The 22,262-nt window shown below is 35.7% G+C and overlaps 1 protein-coding gene across 3 annotated transcripts in view; it reads right to left on the reverse strand.

Annotated features, from left to right (window-relative positions):
• LOC122537059 (HIV Tat-specific factor 1-like) overlaps positions 1-20,402 on the reverse strand; it is a 27,147-nt gene extending 6,745 nt beyond the window's left edge. Inside the window, exons 1-2 of one of the 3 annotated variants that reach the window (XM_043669986.1) lie at positions 20,245-20,402; positions 15,064-15,233 (exon numbers count right to left, since the gene is read on the reverse strand). In XM_043669986.1, coding sequence (XP_043525921.1) covers positions 15,064-15,233; positions 20,245-20,247 — 173 coding nt within the window. In that variant the 5' untranslated portion in view covers positions 20,248-20,402. Of the gene's footprint in view, positions 1-2,741; positions 2,846-15,063; positions 15,234-17,317; positions 17,456-20,244 lie in introns of those variants that run through there. The other 2 variants (XM_043669971.1, XM_043669979.1) reach the window with 2 other exon arrangements.
• Between the last annotated feature and the right edge of the window lie 1,860 nt (positions 20,403-22,262).

Here is a 22,262-nt window from a genome sequence, read left to right on the forward strand (position 1 = left end):
ACAAGGTGTCTCAATAACTTTGAATATTATATCCGTTGTTTCTGAGGATATGAAAAGTACGAATGCTTATACAAGGTGTCTGAATAACTTTGAATATTATATCCGTTGTTTCTGAGGATATAAAAAGGTCATTCGGCACAGAGGGACACCCATAACACAACAGAGATGATTTTTTTGTAGGTGAAGAACTCAACGTCACCTTCACTTTTCTTTTTTATACGGAATGACATATATTGTCATAGTCACTGGCGCGATTCGAACTAACGACCAAGTGAGCTCTGTGAACAAAAATTGATCGCTCATGGGTACACCTCGCGCTTCATTTTATTCAAGAATATTTCGCGTGTATAAATGACCTAATTTCGCATTCTTGCGGAACTAGCCATTCGTCACTTCCATTCGAAAGGTATATTTTTTCTTCGTTGATGATTACGCGTGCTGTGGAAACCAATTAAACGACCTCGGTGAGGAACAACCCGTTGAAAAAGCTGGATTTGCATTTAAAATAAAGATACGAAATTTGAAGCAGGGCACACGTCTGCGCGAACGTAACGAGATAATCACATTTATATTACACGGCGTATGGCCTTTTGTAATTTGCAAGGAGAGAACTAGAGACGCGCCACTGAAGCCGCAGTGATTTTACACTTCAAACAGACATACGCTTGCATCATTCCAGTTTACGCGTAGGAGATGCGTCGGATGATACGAGCCGAGGAACGTTCACTCGAGTTGTAAGTCACGAGGCACGCTTACTGTATCGTTTGCCTCGTCGAAGTTTATTCTGAAACGTGTAAAACGCGTTGAAGAACATCGAGAACATCGAGAAATTTGCGATTATCCTCAAATCGAATTTTTTCTAAAAAATATTCCAATCCACCTTTGAATCGAATAATACTCACTGAGAAATGTTAGGAAACATATGTAGGTTATACGGGATGCGTCGATATAACATATATTAGAGGTATCCATAAGCAATGTCGCTTTTTGATACTGCGCAAAATTTTATTTTGTTCAAGAATTAACACAGGTTTAATCTATAATATAATTTGACAATAAGCGCACTAAATGTCAATATATTTAACTTAGAATATAGGTTATGTTACAATAAGTTAAATTATTTTGATAGATAGATTATGTTATAATAAGTTAAATTATTGTGATAGATAAGTTATATTATAATATAGGTTATGTTACAATAAGTTAAATTATTCTGATAGATAAGTTATGTTATAATATAGGTTATGTTATAATAAGTTAAATTATTATGATAGATAATGATAGGTTATGTTGTAATATAGGTTATGTTACAATAAATTAAATTATTGTGATAGACAGGTTATGTCATAACAAGTTAAATTATTGTGATAGATAAGTTATGTTAATATAGGTTATGTTATAATAAGTTAAATTAGTATGGTAGATATGTTATGTTATAATATAGGTTATGTTACAATAAATTTAATTATTCTGGTATATAAGTTATATCATAACAATTTAAATTATTGTGATAGATAAGTTAAGTTATAATATAGGTTATGTTACAATAAATTAAATTATTGTGATAGACAGGTTATGTTATAATAAGTTAAATGATTGTCACTAGACGGCAGTTTATTAAATTTGAAGAAACGACATTACTGATGAGATATCTCTAATACAATATCTCTAATACCTCAGGTCAAAAAATTTTGTTCTATATCCTTTCTCCTATATACATATATATTTCTTCGCGAAGAATCATCCTCTGCTTATATGTACATGTTATCCGTGCATATCGCAATTTTGTTGTAGAAATGTATGCGCGAGCAATCATCGTGTCTGTTAAAGTGCAAAAAAAAGGCACATGTTCCGTGATCTTTGAATCTTCCAACTAGATATTTACACTGACAATGTTTACAACGTTACCATAAATAGAATTCGAAACCGGTTCTTGTTCGATAACGCAAATAAGAGAAACCATGGCAAACTTTGTGCGTATTGCAATATATTGAAAAACCGATACCTATCTACTATACATTTATTCAAGAAAGAACGTCAACGAAATGGTTATTTCAATGATCCTAATTATTCCTTTAAATATTAATCTAATTAAGAGACCAAGTTGGTCTCCACAGGCCATGAATTCGAATGAAACAATTATGAAATCACATCAAACGTTCATTCTGTCGTTAATGAAGTAGAATTAATGGACAAAAATAACAAAAGTCTGATATACTAATTTTGTGTTAGATCAATTGTATCAACACCCAATTCTCAAATTCTATACAGCTACAAAGATTTAACAGGTTTTTCGATTTGGCATCAGAACTCCACGCTACCGTTTTTGTTGAAAATGATTATACACACGAATCACACCTAGAATATGTTTCTAAACATTTAATCACAAAAATTTCGGCCGACAATTGTGAACTTCAAACAAGTAGATTCCAAACGCTACTTGCACTCTGTTAATATATGATGTATCACTATTTTTATGAAATTGAAGAATAAAAAATTGTTTCTCAGGGAAGATATGGTTTCTTTATTTTTCGTCGATAAGCATAACACTGACGAAATGCGAAATTTGAAATTTAAATACCGCCGCGAAATTATTACACTCGTTAGAGTTGTCTACCGCGTCGATTTTTTCCAGTCTAGCAAGCAACTGCCGAGGATAGTTCCGAACGCAGTGACGAATGACTATGGCTCCGCTCGGTTTTTGGTTTATATCATTCGCATAGATCTCGCTTTATTCTCACATAACTCTGCGAGGCTCGGTTAGCCAGACTAATGAGCCGTAGAGTTTTCCAACCGTCGTGTGTGGTAGACTCTCAACGAGTCCTAACATTGTGGGAAGTCTCAACACATTTGCTCGACATTGCAGTTCTAACTGGAGCGTTTCGTTATTTTTCTCTCCTTTTTTTTTTTTTTTTTGCAGTGAAATAAAACACAATTCCATCCTTTGCTTACAAATTCTTCTCAACTCACGTCCGCGGGATATTCATGAGTTTTTATCTTCCAAAATCGATTCCACGATTGTGTGAATTTCACGGAAAATTACACGTGGCCCAGGGAACTCCCGACGAATCGTGGAAAAATCTGGGACACCTTGTATATTAGTCCTTATCACACCGATGCTGTTGGTCAGAGTAAAACGTCGGTTTGTGACTGACAACGTTGTCTGACAGCTTGAGTGATAAGGTTTAAAATATTTGCCTCGGGACCGCGTTAATGCAGCGAGACCACGCACGACAGTGAAGTAACAAAAACAGGTTGACCTCGAATTTTCAACAAATATCATTGCGCCTTCGCATTTTTCCAGTATATTTCACAGACTTAAAGAACACTGCGGCAACACGATTCTCCGTGCATTTCACTTCAGGCACGGAGATGAAAAGTAGCCGAGGCAATTCCGCCAAAAAGCTACGAAACAGTTTTTACGACATTGTTGAAAGCCGCGACCCCGCCCCCAAAGAGCTTCGCAACATTCTCGAACAGCTCGAGAGCGCTCTGGGAATTTTAGGAACGTTTGCAACTTTGCAATGTTATTACAAATCTTCGTGTTCTCCCGCGAATTCTGCACGTGGCAACATTCTAGCGGAGTATTTCCAGGATCGCGTCGAACGACATTTCTCGCCAGTAATTTTCACATTGTCGATTACCGGGTCTCATCGTCGATGGAAGAGAGGAGACTCTCTTCAAACATGAGAAGATATTTCGTACGATTTTTTTTAAATACCATGGCGAATTAACTCTCTGTGGGCCGAGTTCTTTCCATAATTATAAAAAAATTTATGTAACGTAAAATCAACAAATAAAATCAACGCGTAAATTCAGATTAACGATGAATTCAAGTAGTTTCAACGATTTCATTATACCGAGTACGTTTTGTAACTTTGAGGTAACGTTTGCACTCGTGTGTATAAAAGCTTAAGTATAATTCCACGAAAGAAGTTTTTGCTCGGCGTTAAACATAGATATACGTTGCGTTTCGAATATTTCATTTTCACTCCTATACTAAATTCATCGTCGCTGTCAATAATATTTTCACATCGTTGGGTAAATATTGTATTAATGGATGATCTTCGTCCAAGTCAGAATCTAATAAAGAATCTTCAGATCTATTACCGGAAGCTGACGCTTCTTATTCTTATTGCTCTTTTATTTCTATATGATTTTGTACTCATATTTTAGGCCTGGGTCGGCTAAGTGGCGAACTGGCGGCCTTTTCCCCTACTTTCTCGATCGTTAGTACTACCCCCTCCACTGTATCGATCTCTCCACTACATTGAAATTTCCTCGCCGTGCATGAATCACACTCTCTCAATCTGTTGATTTCCCTACTAAGCAAGTAGAAAGATCAGTACAGTGGAGGGGGTAGCGCTAGCGATCAGGAAAGTAGGGGAAAAGGCCGCCAGTTCGCCACTTGGCCAACTCTGTTTTATATGGCCTCTGATATATAAAACTAAAAAGCAAAGAAAACACGTTTGCGTTATCGCAAATACCCTACTATTTATAGCTCACTGTGGCTTGAAAGCTACACCATATGAAAATGGTAACAAAATAATTGTTGAAATGCAAACAAATAAAATATCATTGATATACAAACTAACAGCTTTTTCTTGTTTTAACAAACACCGATAGAAGAAAAAATAATGACAATCGCGCGAGATGGTTCCTTCATCTTCTATCTGCAGACAACTTGCAAAAGCATTTACTTTGATATTTCAGGATGTTACAGGACCAAAAGAATGTTACTGGTTATTGAAAACATTATATTATGGAGGTGTACTCTTTCCAATAAATATATTACGAGATTTAACAAGATAAATCTATAACAGCTATTTATTTCAATTTAACGAGATCTTTGTGACGACCACTTGGTTCTTGCTTGATTCTCAACAACGGAAAAGAATTAAATTATTTGATGAAATATCGACATATTAATTACGTGACCTGCGAGTCACGCGGAGTCCATAGAGGGTTAAAACCGATCGAGAATCACGCCGGCGCGTGCATATATCATCCATTCAGGAAGTTACGGCACCCTTGGACACAATTAGTTACTCGACCCTCGCCCTCGCCCTCCCACCTCGAGGAAATCAATTAAGCTAACCTCCGACGAGCTTAAATCAGATAATATTAATTAAGACGGCGTGATAACGATTGCCGATTAGAACTGGCGTCTCATCGAGACGCCATTAATATTTATGCCACGATTAAGCAAGTGTGAAATCGCCCGACGCGTCGACACACAGGGCGAGAGACGAGGCGAAGCAACCACGCTACTACACGCAACGTCGCTGATACACGCGGCTACGCTCGATAAAATTCGCGAGCTGATTGGCGAGATAAATTAACCGAGTGTCAGTTGCGCGGAAGTTTGCCGTGCCTGTGTGTTTGCCCGCGCGGCCAGCTTATTAAACGCGATAATTACGCGCCGTATAAAATTATATATATATATATATATATTGATAAATGGACACGCGTGGTGTTCACCGTGCGCCCGCTGCATACGCGCGATAAATCTTTAAGCACCGGAGAGACATTCTTCGAATAGATTTATGACATTGGTCTGATAATTCTCGCAGCAGCGCGCGATAGTTATTTCTCCCTCCTCGGTTTGTTTCGGTCGTTTTTTTTTTTTTTTTTTTTTTTCGTTGTTTCCTAGCGGAATGTGCGTTCGTTTCGGTTCGAAAAACGAGAAAAGAAAATTTCATTTCCACGAACGATATTTCGCAGTAGCCAATGACCCAGATGACGTAAACCGAAAATATTATCCTCGTCGTGTATGCGTGTAAGCAGTATTAATATAGTTTCACGTACATATACCTCTTTCGCTTCTGTTCTTTTTTTTTCGTTTTGAAAATTGCGTAGAAGATAAGTGAAGCGCAAATGCCAGTACCCTCCTATCTACGCTCTAGAGAATTAATCAATTTCCAATAGAAACCACTAAACGAATTAACTTCGCTAGAACCCCGGCAGTTGAATCCCTCCTTCAATTCAGCCAAATTACCCCTACACAGTAATACCGATCGCGCAGCGGCGAAGTAGGATCTCATAAACCAAAAGAGATCAGAGTAGCTCGCTGCTCCGATGCATAAAACAGACTCTAAGTACTCCTGCAAATTGAACGTTATTCGCTGCTCTGATTTTCTAGTTATTTTATTGCAACGCGAAATATATTAGAATAATATACGATAATAATATACTAAAATCCGATAATATACGATAATAATATACTAAAAACTGTGATAATAATATAGTAAAATAATATACTAAAATATACGATAATAATATACTAAAAACTGTGATAATAATATACTAAAATACGATAATATACGATACTAATATACTAAAATAATATACTAAAATACTATAATATACGATAATAATATACTAAAAACTGTGATAATAATATACTTAAATAATATACCAAAATACGATAATATACGATAATAATATACTAAAATCTGTGATAATAATATACTAAAATAGGATAATATACGACAATAATATACTAAAAACTGTGATATTAAGGTTAAATAAATGTTGGATTAGAATATAACATAAGAATACAAGAGTAGAATGCTAAAGTGAAATGTGCTCGAATTTTTCAACAAAATACGACGAGCGTGTGTAGCAGACCAAATTTTAGCCAATATCAGTTATTATATAAATCAACGAAGATCAATTAATTGACTTATTTGAATTGGAGCTTTTATTGCATGAACAAAGAATCTCCTAATTGTCTTGATTATCACTGTGAATAAAGAAATGTTAATATTTTGAATTTCTGATATTAACAAACTCATCTGAATTACTTCTTTAATTGACAAAATAATATTCGGTTTGAAACTTTTCCTACTTATTCTGGAATGAGTACCCTGTATGAACTATTTGTGAATGAACTAAATTCTAAAGTCCTTAAAATAACATTTGTTAGAGTTTCGTAATAAATATCTGAATACTTATTATAACTCGAAAACAAAGTCAAAAGGTCTCTCTCATCGTTTGATGATACTGAAATTATTCCCTGCAATTTTTCCCATTTATTTATCTATCAACAAATAGTTTATATAAAGCAAAATTCACATAAAAATGGAGTTTCAAAATTATGGTCGATAAGATAAAATTTTTCAGAGTTCCCTAATAAATATCACTTTTTATAAATACTTCGTAAATTTCGAGTTGGACTTTTGTATAAAAATAAATATGTTAATACTTGAGTGTACAATCAAGAAAAAATTCTCAAAATGGCCACGAGAGATGGAACACACCGCACACGTGGGAATCGTCGTGGAAACGAACGGAGCCGATCGACGTGCAGGTCAAAAGAGAAAATCGTACAAAATAGGAAAAACGATATGCAGCGCGATTCGTGAACAGCGTGGAGACCGTTAGAGCGGAGACTTCCGGCAAAGAGGAGGGCCCCCGGTTCGTTCGCAAATAACTGGTTTTCACGAAGTTCAGGCCATCGAACTCGCTCGCTCCTCTTGGTCCTTTATGCGGATACCGATGAAGACGGCAAACGCTCCGATACCTAACCGCTCCGACGATTATTACGGATACCGCGTGCGGATAAGGACCCTGTTCCAGGTGTACCTGCGGATTTCAAAGCCGACGTACCGTGCGTCCTGCCCCGGTCGCGCAAACTTGATCGACTCCGGAGCTGTTCCACTCGAAACGGTCAATATTGAGCCACGGACCACGCAGATGCACGGTTAATTCGCAGAAATAAGTTCAAATTTACAGTGTGATTGACCAAGTGGCGTTGATCTGCGTGTAATTTCAAACAGAATAACTGCGTCAGAGGATGAGGAGAATAAGGGAACGTGAAGTTTGGATAATAAAATTAGATGAATAATAATTGTGATGAAGTTTGGACGATAGAGTCAGATAAATGAATGTATAGGATACTAAAGAGTCAAGCTGGATATACTCTATCAATGATGGTGAAAAAAATTAGTCGATACGACTTGGTAAAAAAATATCAAAACGATTTGGCCTCATTTTAACGCTGGAATTATAACGACGAAAGTATAAAATTTCCATCCGGAAATATCAGAATAGAATTGAATTTATAATAAATTATACAAGCTTTTAATTTATATTAAATAAATTATATATATAAATTATATATTTTGCGGGGAATCGTTTAAATTTAACACACGCTGTTTTGTATCTACATAGTTGCGAACGAAAATCACAAATTGGTTATTTCGACTATTTTGATAGTTCGAGTGTTAAAGCGCGGAGCTTGTGCTTTAATAGCCGCGAGTTTGTTCTTTTCAAAAATAATCTTGCATCGTGTAACGAGTAAGCTGAGGATATTTTCTTCTCGAAAATTGTCAAAATTAAAACGTGTGTAAAAACATTAAGAAAATTTTAAATTCTATTGTGGGCTTGAAGATTGAAATTTCTCCTTCATAAAACCTCAGAATTCGATAAACATTTCTTTTTTCGTGCTATTTTATTGAATTTAGAACATTAAAATTAGATGACAAAATTGAATTTTTGTCGCTAAATGTAATATAATAACCCTAATAATATAAATAATTTATAATAAATATAATATAAAATAATAACACAGTATAATAAAATATATTAACACTTGAACTACCAAAATGGTCAAAATAACCGTTTGTGAATATTTTTGTTAGATTATTATATTTTATGAATAACTGACCCAAATGATTCATCGTAAAATACATAAATAAAAACTTTTGTGTCCTATTGTACTATAATATGGTGGATTTAGTTGCGAAAGAATTTTTTAAAATATTTTTACTCGTGTTTGAATTTTTATAACTTTCAGAGATATCACAGAAATGCCACATGTTCGAGAAAAACGACCGTCAAAGTGAAAATTTCTTTAAAACGAGGCCAAGTGGATCGTTACGTGACTTTTTTTTTTATGAATTTTCATATCAGTTTCAATTATCGACAATTTTTCATTTACGCAGTTAGGCTCTTCGCTAGTAGATTCCACAGTTGGTTATAGGAAATTCGAAAGGAATATTCCAACCAAATTTAGACCTGGTTTCGCGGCCAAAAAAGTGGATCCATGATTCACGATGTGGAAACCAAGCGAGAATGCAAAAGAAAAAANAAAAAAAAAAAAAAAAAAAGAAAGAAAAGAAAAAAAAATGACAGGGAAGAGAACGTGCCTGGGACGAATTTAGATCTTGCCTCCCAACCATGATGGAAGTATCAAATTTTCACCGAGATTACAAAAGGATAAACACGCGAATACGCCCGATATTTGTGATTAACAATCTTTCCATTTCCCACGTTCCTTCAGTCTTTCTGCTCGCTCCATCGAACAGAATACCCAATTTCGGGAAAGTGCTTTTAAAAAAATTGTAACCTTCGTGGAAGAACTTGGAACGCTTGCGTCAGCCTTCTAAAACGATACAGACTTCAAAGGTAATAAAGGGAGAAAAGAGAGAAAACAGCAGTCCTGCATCAACCAGAAAGAAATACTCGTGCCGAGATAAAGAGAACACGATTCTAACGTTTCTCTCGGCGCGTGTTCTCGCAGATAGGTTAATGGGGTATTTGTCGGAACAGGAAATGTAACGCAACGTGGACGCGCGATTCGATAGATTTACAACGAGCACCAACTGATCGAATCGTTGCTCGAAACAATTTCCTCTGCAAAGTGGACTTCGATGAAACTTTCCCCCTCGTCGTTTGTTTTCCCGTTTCAACTTTATTTTCTTGTTTCGTTTATGATATTTCTCGTGTATCGTGTATCGTTGTTCGTCGCATCATCTCGATTTATTAATCTCAATGAAGAGACAAAGGATTTACCGAAAAAGCTGTATTTTTGATTGAAACGCCACGTGCAACGCGCGAGCGAGGAAAATTCGTAAAAAAATTTGCTGTCGAGTTGACACGTCGATTCGAAAAACTTCACCCACGCGCATGTATGTATATTAAAACGTTGCGCGCTATTCTTTTACTTTTTTTTTTTTTTCTTTTCCTTTTTTTCTTTCGACGAATGTTCGACGTTCGTGTCAACAATGTGGCACATATTTAGGAAAAACAAAGCGCGAAACAATTTCATCGGAAACGCGTGCAATTGATTTCGTGAAAAATCTATCCGGTCTTTATTAAACATCGCCGTCGATGATAAAATCGATCGCAATACCCCGCCACCTTTTTTTTGCCTTTTTTCTACTCTGACGAATTTGCACGACATTCGAAAAAGTTTCGAAACATTTCGCCGAAAAATAACGTGCTTTATCGACGATAAAAATCAAAACACTCTTATATCTTTCAAACTTCGAAACTGTTTCCCCTTCTTCTTTTCGTGATAAATGTTAAAAATCAAGCGTATGTACGTATTTCGCAATGCACGCCACATCGATCCGTGTTTCTAGCTTGTTTCCGTTATATACAATGGGCCGAAAAAGTATCGGCACGCCTAGATTTTTAGAGATATCTTTATGAACAGCAAATGACTTCCGTACGTGGTTTATTTTACATACAAAGGTAATGTGCGCAGCAGCAATTTCCAATAATGAGCTATACAAAATGTATACTGTATATATTAATTAAAATATACGTATTATATATTTAACTACAATATAACATAACCATTATATATTATATTGTATTATGATAAGTAAATACTTTTATATAATAAAAGTAAGTAGTTTAATATATATTTAACTATGATATAATATAACCATAATATGTACACTATTATATTATAGTTATATTATATTATAGTATATTATATTATATTATATTATAGTTATTATATAAAATAAAACAAAATATATATTATAGCTATATATATATAAAAATTTGAGAATCAAACAGATATTAATACATGAGAGATTTTTCTTTGTAATTCCACCACTCTTTGTATTTAAACAATATTTAATTATTAACGATAATACATATATATATGTATATATATATATATTTTTTAATTAATGTAATATCTTGTACAACTCGTCATTAGAAATTGCTATTGCGCGCATTACTTTTATATGTAGTAAACAATTTATGAAAACAGTACGTAATTTACTATTTGCGAATCAGTTTATTTACAAAGCCAGATTTAACACGTCCTCATAAAAATATTGCAAAACAACTATAATAGTTCCACCTGTTCCAGCCCTTTTGATCTACTGTGCATCAAAGCAATACCAGACGGACATTCTCTAATTACATAGTACATTCGTAATAAACAGACCACTGCTTCGTTCAAACATAATGACAAAAAAAGGCTAAAGAAAAAAATTTTCCAATCCTTAACACTAGAACACTACCGATGATTGAAACATAAAATTTCCATCAGAGACATCAAAGTCAAAAAAAAAAAAAAAAAAAAAATAAAGAAACTTTATAATAATACAATGTACATAAGCTTTCATTTATATGTGTATTTTGCAAAAAATTATTCAAATCTTTAAAAACACAGTGTTATTGCGTTCGTAAGATATCTAATAGTAACAGAAACTATAAATTGGTCGTTTCGACCAGTTTGGTAGTTAAGCAAGAAATATCTGATATCCCCAGCCGAAAAGTTCAGCTCGCGAGAGTTCGTTTTCCCATCGCGAATATCCCAAAAAGATCGTTATCGATCGTCTCCGGACGAGAAGGAGAAAAAGGAAGACGCGGTACGTCGCGAGACAGGTCCGCGAGATGGGAAGAGGACGGCTCGACTCGGCTCGGCGTCTTTTTGCTCGCGGCTGACAAGAGAGAGAAAGAGAGAGAGAGAGAGAGAGAGAGAGAGAGAGAGAGAAAGAGAGGAGAATGGATCGCCAATGGCGCGACGCGCGTTACACGTTACACGCGCTGGCGTGAGTGAGTAATCGAGTTGTGCAGCTGCTTTTAACCGGAATCCGCCAACGCCAAGCAGTCTGGCCGCGTCTCGAGCTGGCTGCTCCCCATCCTCTCCAACCCTACGTGGCATCCGGTCTCCGTCACGCCGGGACCGAAATTACAAAATGATCGTGCGACCAAAGTCGAGTTCGATTTTTCGAAATATGTCGTTTCGAACGAGTCTGTCGCTGCGGAACTCGGAACTGGGACGTCGAACGAAGGACTCGAACGGAGTCAAAGGAATTTTGAGAAGGAGAGATGGCTGGCTGTCGGCTTCTTGGAATCGCTGGAACGAAAAGATACGAGCGCCACGGCCGAGCGGTCATTTTAATCTTTGCTCGAGCGTACGACGAGATACGGAACATATTGAAAATTGATACCACAGAATTGACGTTCATCTGCATTTTTTTTTTTTTTTCTTTTTTGTTTTAAGTAAGTAAAGAAATTCGGTGGTACGTCGACACGATATGCTACGCGGAAAGAGTGATATACAGGGTGATTCGCGTAACATGCAACGCCTGGAATAACTGTTAAATTACGCGTCCGTTGGAAAATTGTTTGGATACAAAAATTGCACGGTTTTGAGGGATTAATACATTACTAAATCAATTTTTTGTGGATTTCGAAGTTTCTAAGGTCGTTTGTATTTTTTTTTTTTTTCATTGCAAGTCGGAAGGATATCAAATTTCAAGTAAAAAAGTATTAACCCACATTTGTCCTAAATCTAATGGTTAAAGAGATAATTTGATCATCAATGTAAGCAAATACCCTAATGCTCTATGCAGTTTTCATCCTCGAGGCAAGTTATCGTAAAGGAACCACCAAATTTAGGACCAATGCGGCTCGATACCATTTTTCACTCGGAATTTAATATTCTCTCGATTTTACGAAAAAGAAAAACATACACGGTCCAATTAAAGAAAATAAGGATGACCTTGGAAAATTTCGAAACCCCTCGACACACGCAAAAACATTGACACGCCCGTATTTTTGCCTGCCTCGAGCCACTTGCTGCTGGCAACTGATTGCGGACCATAACGAGTGACCAAAACCGTACGCAATAATTCGTCGCTTTCTCTTTGAACTCGTTGGCACGATATCACCGGATAGAAATTATCGAGAGAAGTAATGAATTTATTATTTGTTTTGCCTATTGTGTTTCACTTATAAATATACTCAAAACTGAAGAAAATATTACAGTTTTGGAACAAAGAAATACTCATCAACGTATGTAGTGCGTCATTCCAGCGCAAGAGGTTAAAATCCATACGACGTTCGTACCGAAGAATTTTTTCATTAGACGGGTAATTCAAAGGTTTGTTTCACGTGTGGAAGTTACATGAATCAGCCTGTAGAACAGACGCAAAGGATCCTCGGATTTCCTAGGAACTTCTCTCTAGGTTGTTAAAAGGGGATGAGGTTGCAGCCTGCGGACAACGAACGACGTTCGAAAGTAAAGGCTGACAATTTTGTAATTATTCTTTACGTTCTTTTTTTTTTTTTTTTGTTTAAGGGGACGACGTAAAGAGAAAATTAGCTTGAACAATGCTCGATCGAGCGTGTACTCGACAGCGCGAGTCAATAGCCGAAGAACAGAGGATAATATTTGCCTTGGCCAGGGCGCGGAATACTAGGGGCTAGCGTAAATCGAGCGTGAAGATGAAGCGTATCGTGATTCCACGGAGATTGAGCGGTAACGTAAGCGATACAGATTCTCAGACGGCTGCCAACAAGAAAAAGATGAATGGGAGGAGAACTGCCCGTGAATGGGGTGAGACTCACGGGCGTGAGAATTCATTCTGGACCTCGGGCTCGAAAGAAAATTTACGGTTGCACTTGCAAAATAACGAATGTATTTTGTTTCAAATTTTCATCGATTATATTTCGTTCATTTCGAATTCTCATAGGCAGAATATAAAACATTGTGGTGAAATTAATATGATATATTAATTATACATACTCTAAAGAAGTTTCGACGCACCTTTGCAAAAGCAAATGACACTTTAGCAAAATCTGTTTCCATAAGTGTGCGAAAGTAATGCGCATAACAGCAATTTCCAGTAATAAGTTGAGTACAACAAGTCGAGAGTCGTAAAAGAATTGACATCCTTGTGATTTCGGTGCTTAATCTGCGTTTAATGACGGAGTGTCGTTGGAAAAATTACAGGATATCCTTTTGTGAGTTACTTTTGTTTTTAAATCATTGTTTTATATTCTATTTAAATACATGCTAAAGCTGCAAAAATGAACTCCTCATATGTCAATATCTTTTTGAGTCTCGAATTTTTCGATTGTTTCTAACATTATTGTAATATATGTATAACATATTTGCTTTCGTAAAGATATTGCAAAAAAAATATGGATGTACGATAGAAGAATCTCTTATGTGTCAATATCTTTTTGATCCCTAAATTTTTCTATTATTTGCATTATCATTGTATAATTCATATACTCATACACTCATATATCATTATGTAACTGATATAACTATTAGAAATTGGTATCATTATATAACTGATATAACTATTAGAAATTGGTATTGCACACGTTACGAAAGTTATTTATGAAAACGAATTTTGTTAATATTTTGATAAAGATATTACAAAACAGCTAAATGTACTATTACAAAAGAGCATGATGTTCTGCTACAAGATAGAATTGCAAAAAAAAAAATCTGTCATGTGTCCTTTTGGTTCTCGAATTTTTCTATCACTCGTATTATTATTGTGTAACTCTATTGAAAATCAATACTGTGCACGGCAAACTATTTATGAAAACAAATTTCGTTTGTGTATCATTTGTTTTCATAAAGATATCAATGTACTAATACACGGTAGAACTATAAAGAAAAATCCCTCAATATCTTTTTAATTCTCTAATTTTTATGTTTCTCGTTTTTCTTGTCGCATTACTGAAATTTGCTACTGTGCACATCATTTTTGTATATATATTTTTGTACATGGAGACAGATTTGGTTAATACGTCGCTTATTTTCGCAAAGATTTTCAATATAAAACTAATCGTGCGAATATTTTCTTCGTCCACTGTACACAACGATTTACTCATCGTTCGATCAGGGACAATAAAAATCGAGGACAGCGAAGCAACTGAACTATAGCCTTACCTTCGTCCTAATTCACAATTACAAGTGATCATCTACTAGCAAGAGGAACAAATTCTAAAAAGAAAAGAAAAAAAAATAATAAATAAAGAAATATCTGCTGTAATGCGACTTACTTTTCTTGCAACTTTTTCTGTCGCTCCTTATCCTTTTTTTTCCGTTTCGGTTTCAAGGCCGGGTCGTACGCTCCTCCCTTCATTTGAAACTTCGCCCTCTGAACGGACAGAGTTTTACCCCGGATTTGAGACTTATCCAAGATCTTTAATGCCAAATCCACCGATTCGACCTGCACAAAAAATTTAAAAAAAAAAAAAAGAAGAATTGAAGTGGAGGCGAGATGGTTGGTATCGCACGGCGAGTGACAGTGTCGCGAGAAACTTCTTTTCAACGGACCGAGCGAAAAGAAAAGAGAATTATCGTGCTTTCAGATTTCTCAGACCGGGAGGATAATCCGTCGCATAATCCCCGAAATCATCCTGTCCGAGCATGTGATAAATTTGCTAATTTCAAGACCAACGGATGCTGTGTATTTAATTTTTTTTTTTTTTTTGTGGCAATCTGGATCCACGACTTTTCAAAGATTTCAGAAATCTGAACGCGCGCAGGGCGTTCTTCAGTCCCTTTCAGGCACGGACATTATGCAAAGTGCTAATTGAGAACGGCGAAAACATCTGTCGGGGCACTTCGCTGTCAATTTACGCTCCGCGATATCAATTAATTCATCCTCGCGACGCACAAACAAAATTGACGTTGGCTCGCAGACGAGCCCCGATGATTTATGAAATCAGAACGCCGGAGAGAAACGGGTTGGTCTTTGCAAAGAGCGAGAGAGCGCGCGCGCCATCGATAATTAACGCGCGGCGAGAGAAAAAAGCCAAAGGCTCGAGAGGTTTAACGGGTCAGGCAAACAGCATGGCTGCGGATTCGACAGGCTCGGTTAAACGCATTGACAAAAAAAAAAAAAAAAAAGAAGCTATTAATTTAATCATTCGCGACCTACATTTTCAGGCTTCACGCTTTCGACTTCAAGTCTCGATAAAAATCGACCTTCTCTCCCGCCGCGGCGTGTATTTTTAATTAAAATTGTTCTTCCGCGACTTGACATCGACATTTTTTTCTCTTCCGATATTTTTAAAAAAGAGCCGCCCTTCGTCTCTGACAGCTGTGTACTTGAAAAATAGGTCTCTGAGACGGAAATCTTGTTCGGCAAACTCTTTTCAATTAGTCTAGAAACCTCGATGTTGTACAGTGACTCTCATTGATATTGATGTAACGTAACAATGTGATATTAATGTACCGCAATATAAATATTAATATAATTTTATTATGTATTAATATTTATTAATGTTACATTAATATTTTAATATTATACATATATTTATTTAATTAATATAAAAGAATTGTAGAGAGAGATGATAATAAACTTGAAGTTAAAGAAGACGTTCTTAAACTGTAAATGTCGACACTTTTCTTCTAAAAAATGCTACAAATGATCACCGAATGTAAAAATATTGAAAAATTTCCTTCACGACTGAATCTACAATTCACGATTCGAAGATTGAAATTCCCCCTTTACACCATCGAGAATTCAACGTACGATCTTTTTTCCTTACTTAAATTTTAAAGATTACGCCTCGATAACGAAACATCAAGAAATCGTAATTTCATCCAACGTTCAAATTGACGAAAAAAAAAAATTGTATATCAAATTTTCGATGATCGTTGTAAAGTTTCAATCTTCAAATCCATCCTAGATACAAATGTTTTCACTGTGACAATTTACAGCATTTTCGAGAATAGAGGTACCTTCATTTACCTATCCTCTGCATCAGAGGTGGTTAACTGGCGGCTCGCGAGCCCTTGCCACCACTAGCGCTATCCCTTCCACTGCAAATTTATAGTTGGCCGTGTACGAGCCCCCGGTACTCTCTCACGGTAGTGGTGGGGGGTAACGCTAGCGACTAGCAAAGTAGGAACATGAGCTCGCGGTCCGCCAGTCAGCCAACTCTGATCTAAAAACATTTTAGAATAAAAACGAAAGCACAGACTTTAAGATCAAAAATAAGTCCAGGTTTACTGTTTTTCTTTTTCTTCTTTTTTTACGATTTTTCAAGTTTTTCTTTCTTTTTTTCTTTTTTCTTTTTTTTTTTTTTTTCTCAAAATTATAACAGTTAGTCAGAACATCAACGAGAGTCACTGTACATAACACGTTCATATAACTTTCGTTTCACCGAACCGGATTTCGAAATGCGAAAAACGGAAAAATCGCGCAACTACCGTAATTGCCCGTAATGGCCAGTAATAAACGCCAAATCGAATCAGTGCACGCTGCTGCTGCCAGCAGGCGTCGATTAAATCGTATAAAAATACCTGCCAGATAGAGATACGTAGTAGAAACAGCGAATGTCGTGTCGCGGCAATAAACAGAAACCCGGCAGAAACTCTGTCAGATTTATTTTCAAAAGCGCACTGATTCCAGATCTCAGGCGGCATTCAGACGCTTTCAACCATCATTCCATATATTTTATCAATGACGCTGGTAAAGAGATAAGAGATTTCGAATCTTGTATATATATGAGGTCTTTCACCGTGGATCTACATTAACCCGGCAGACGTGGCTGCAAAAAACATGTGGAAAAAATATGAGCGCGGATAAATCAACCGCTTATCAAACGCAATTTTTACACGCTGAGAGATACCGAATGACTTGATGACGATCGTACGTCTTCGTTATCGCGTAACGAGCAGACCCGGGGCGTTTTGAAGAACTGTCAAATAACGTTACTCTTAAATTACTTTTTAAAGTTATTTCAGGAATAATCTATTTGTAAAAAAACGAAATTAAAGTATCAAAGCATAAATTTATTTCCAATTGAACGATTTACTTGTTATTTCGTGAAATAAGCTGTTTATCATTTGCCAGGATCTTTATTTGTATATTCGATTTTGATAGAAATGATTTTCATCGATTATTTCTTTCTTTCTCTCATTCGAATACTTTGGTTCCATTGACATTTATTTCAAAGACAAATTTTCAATTATCAAATAATCAGTTCTTCAATTTATTATTTTTTTCTCAACATTACTTACATATTCAAAACTTCAAATTCCTTTATTTATTAACCAAAATTAATTGAAATCCATTATTTGCCAAATACTAAGGAAAGTTGCTTCAAAAACTTATTTACAAGTTATTATTCGCCCAGGTCTGACTTAGCAAGACTTCAGAAGAATTGTTTTCCATCGGCGCGAAATATGGACCGAGGAACGACATTGTTCAAATTGAATCAACACAACAGAATCGAAACGGTCCTTGGAGAATATAATTTAATCTCTGGATTAAAAAAAAAAAAAAATGTCGTAATTTTGTTCTCGCGGAACAACAGAAATCATTCAAATCGTAACCTCGATCACGGAGAATTGTAAATCGCGGCTGGATTCTAACGCATCTGGTATTCTCGTGCGTGTCCGCGACGTGTACCGGCAAACAACTGAACTTTCACAATTGACGAGCGCGACCGCTGTACGTACGGGCACAATTTCTTGGAATCTCGTCGAGCACGATTTCCATGGTTTTTTGGTCGAGCCTCTTCACCGCGGAAAGAATCATAGGGACGACGTGACGCGAATGAGAAACGGATAACGTCACCGTACAGGCTAATAAACAGGAGACGCGAGTTTGTACACGTTCTCTCTGGAAAGTCGAATTTATGCAGAGTCAGCGATAAATGCAATCCAGTTAACGCGTTTCGAAAAAGGAGAAAAGAAAATTGTGTCTATTTTGATTGATCACCCCAGGCTTGATTACCTGACAATTTCTTTCTTTCAATTATGCCCGGGCGCGCCGCCGAGTTTCGTAATTTCTTACTTCTGTTTCTCTGGCCTTTCGAAAGCTCGGTACGTACGGGGTGTTTGAAAAAAAAGTTGGTAGCAAACCTCAGGAGTGCGTGATACTCGAGGAAATGAATCTTAACCAAAGTGGTCAAAACGACCAGTTTATAATTTTTGTACGAAATTTTATAGATACGAAACAGTACATTATTTAGATTTAAATGACTTTTTTTTGTAAAATATATAGATAAAAATTTAGGTTAAAAAGTTATTGTTATAAAATTTCTCCGATCGAAATTTTATACGTAAGTCGATAGTTCCATTAAGTAAATATAGGCCCAAAAATCATTTGTTTCGGAGTTGTTGAGACTTCTTTGTCACTAAAAGAGAACATTTGACGAAATTTGGCATAAATGTAGTTTTTTTAAAAAATATTTTTTTTTTCATCAGCAGCCATTGATGTCGAAGGAGTGAAAACTAACCTCAAAGTTGAGGAATATATCTTGTCCAATATCTCGGAAATTATTTAATGAAGCTACAGTTTTTGTGTACATTGATGAAATTATTATTTTTTAACGACGAATTTAATGCTGTATACCATTTTACGAAAGAAAGTATTTATATATTTTTAAGATTATTATTTTTTTTGCAACATATGTTTCACATGTCCCTCGTTCATTTCTCATAAACGCACACGCACAATCGTTGTTAATACGACTGCAGATTATTACAGATTTAAGATAGAAGAAATCTAATAATCTCCGATATTAACGCGTCCACGTTTATTAAAATTTTTTGCTCGTTAAGTAGCCGACTTTTTTAAACAATCTATCTGCAAAAATATTTCCGATGGAAAACTTAGATGGGACACCCTGTATGGAACAATGATGACGCAGACACGCTACTCGAATAATTTCATTGAATGACTAAGTATGTAAATTCAGTGGCGCCAAGTTGGGTGATGACGCAACGATAATGTAACAAGTCTCTCTGATAACAATGACCTAGAAAGACCTCTGCGAATTGTTCATTACAGAATTGCATAAAATTTACAAACGCAATTTCATCAAATCTCTCTTTACCTCTTTAGATTCTAAATTTAATTTCTGATCATGAACATTGAAAGGATCTTTTCGATATCTTTTCGATTTTAAATATTGAGAATTTAATCCCTTGGCGCGTCTTGGCAACTTGCAACCTTAGAGCAATAAAGCATCGTTTGCAGCAATAAAAACGTCGTGTGAAATTCTTCAACGGCACAGTTCAACAATGACGTACAACAATTTTCCATATTCCCACGAAATTCTATATATCGCGTTTCCCTTGAAAGAAATATTTCCGAGAATAAATATTACGCGGAGAAGTCCAATAATTTTTTTTACACGAAACGAACATTTTTGGAAACAGAAATGCGTCGATAAATAACTTGTTGATGAAAGCAAAAAAAAAAAAAGAAACCGACGTACCATAGATTAATGAAGAGTTACTGCCTCGAAGAGTTACCAATTTCGCGATTGATGTTTTTATCCACGGTATTATTTCCTAACGACCTTCGTCCAACGCGTCGGAAAGAACGCGGGGAATTTGCTTTCGAATCATGCTCGAGTAATAACCGCGACGAACGATCGACTTACTCGGCTCGAACAGCGCAGATAAACGTATTGATATCATCGTTGTACATTGCCAGACTATAATATAATATGCGTGACGCATTAACAACAATAACCTTACGTAGTCTGACATTGAAAGACAACTGAATAGGAGATTGCCTCTACTCTGACTAACAATAGCTCTGAAATCATAGGACGAGAGGAAGATTACGTGAAAGACGTGGGAGTGATCTCCTGTGTATACGAACTAATTTGTATCGTTATTGGGCGATAAATGATTAGACTACGGGCTTCTGTGCACTTACGGGAGATTTAAGCAATTTAAAATTGCACAGAACGCACGTAATAATGAAAAGAATATATTTTCTATATTATGATATGTTTTATAGTACTATGTAATATATTTATAGTACTATACTAATACTATAAGTATTATGTTATATACACTTATAGCACTGTACTAATATTATAAGTAGTATATACACTTAGAGTACTACACTAATACTATAAGTAGTATATACACTTAGAGTACTACACTAATACTATAAGTAGCATATACACTTAGAGTACTACACTAATAATATAAGTAGCATATACACTTATAGCAATGTACTAATACTATAAGTAGTATACATACTTATAGTATTATAAGTAGTATACATACTTATAGTATTATACTAATACTAATTTATAGTACTATATTATATACTATTACATCAATATTATAATATATTTTCTATCTAGGTTCTGTTTTTTTTTTTTTTTAATTATATTTCCAAAACTACGGTTTTGCATAAAAATCGGCAATGATATCCTTAGAATGACATTCTTCGCGAAAATATTCGCAGTTTGCAAGAAGAGCTTCAGAAATTTACGAATCGAACGATTCTGATTCCTCGATGATAATCAAAGATCGGATTTACACGAGTGCTCGTGCACTAAACTTGGAGGTTTAAAACGTCTCGATTTATTCTGTAGAATAGGCCGGAGATTCTGCGAACGAAAAACAAAGAGAAAATCGCCAATGGGCTGAAATTCCAAGCATAATCGAACGATGACGACCTATCAACGTCACCGATCCCTGTGAAATTCACAAATTTTACAGGCACGCCAAGCACGCCGAAAGTCATTGGCAGATACTAGAAAATCCATTGAAAATCCAGCTCGAAGTGGCACGGTGCAATTTGTATCCGTTATATCGTGCAAACGTGTCGGTCCAGGCCGCGGAGGAGCCAAACCGACTCTGATTTATCGACGCGTACGAAATTCAGAAGCCGGCTACCGCCAGCGAAACAGAGATCGAGATTCGAGCGTCGTGCCGGCACAACAAAACGAAACCATCCGAGGTCCGAGGCCCAACCCACCCGTCGTTTTATCCTCGCATCTCCACCCACGCGATGACGTGCAGCCGCAGAGCAGGGGTGTAATATCAACGACCGAGCCGACAGGCAAAAATCAGCGACTCTTTCCCGTTCAATGAGTCCGGGATGCCCCTCGCTTTTCTGCTGGTTGCTCCTCCACCTACACTTAGGCTAGGCGAAAGTGTTCCAACGCGATTTATTATTAATATATGTTATTAATAATAAATATAATAATATTAATATATATTAATACATGATAATAAACATATTATAATATAATATTAATATATATTACTACATAATAATAAATATATTATAATATAATATTAATATGTATTAATACATGATAATAAACATATTATAATATAATATTAATATATATTACTACATAATAATAAATATATTATAATATAATATTAATATGTATTAATACATGATAATAAATATATAACAATATAATATTAATATATATTAATACGTGATAATAAACACATTACAATATAATATTAATAT

This window comes from Frieseomelitta varia, unplaced genomic scaffold (genome assembly GCF_011392965.1).
Source record: "Frieseomelitta varia isolate USP_RPSP 00005682 unplaced genomic scaffold, Fvar_1.2 scaffold_160, whole genome shotgun sequence".
NCBI lineage: Eukaryota > Metazoa > Arthropoda > Insecta > Hymenoptera > Apidae > Frieseomelitta > Frieseomelitta varia.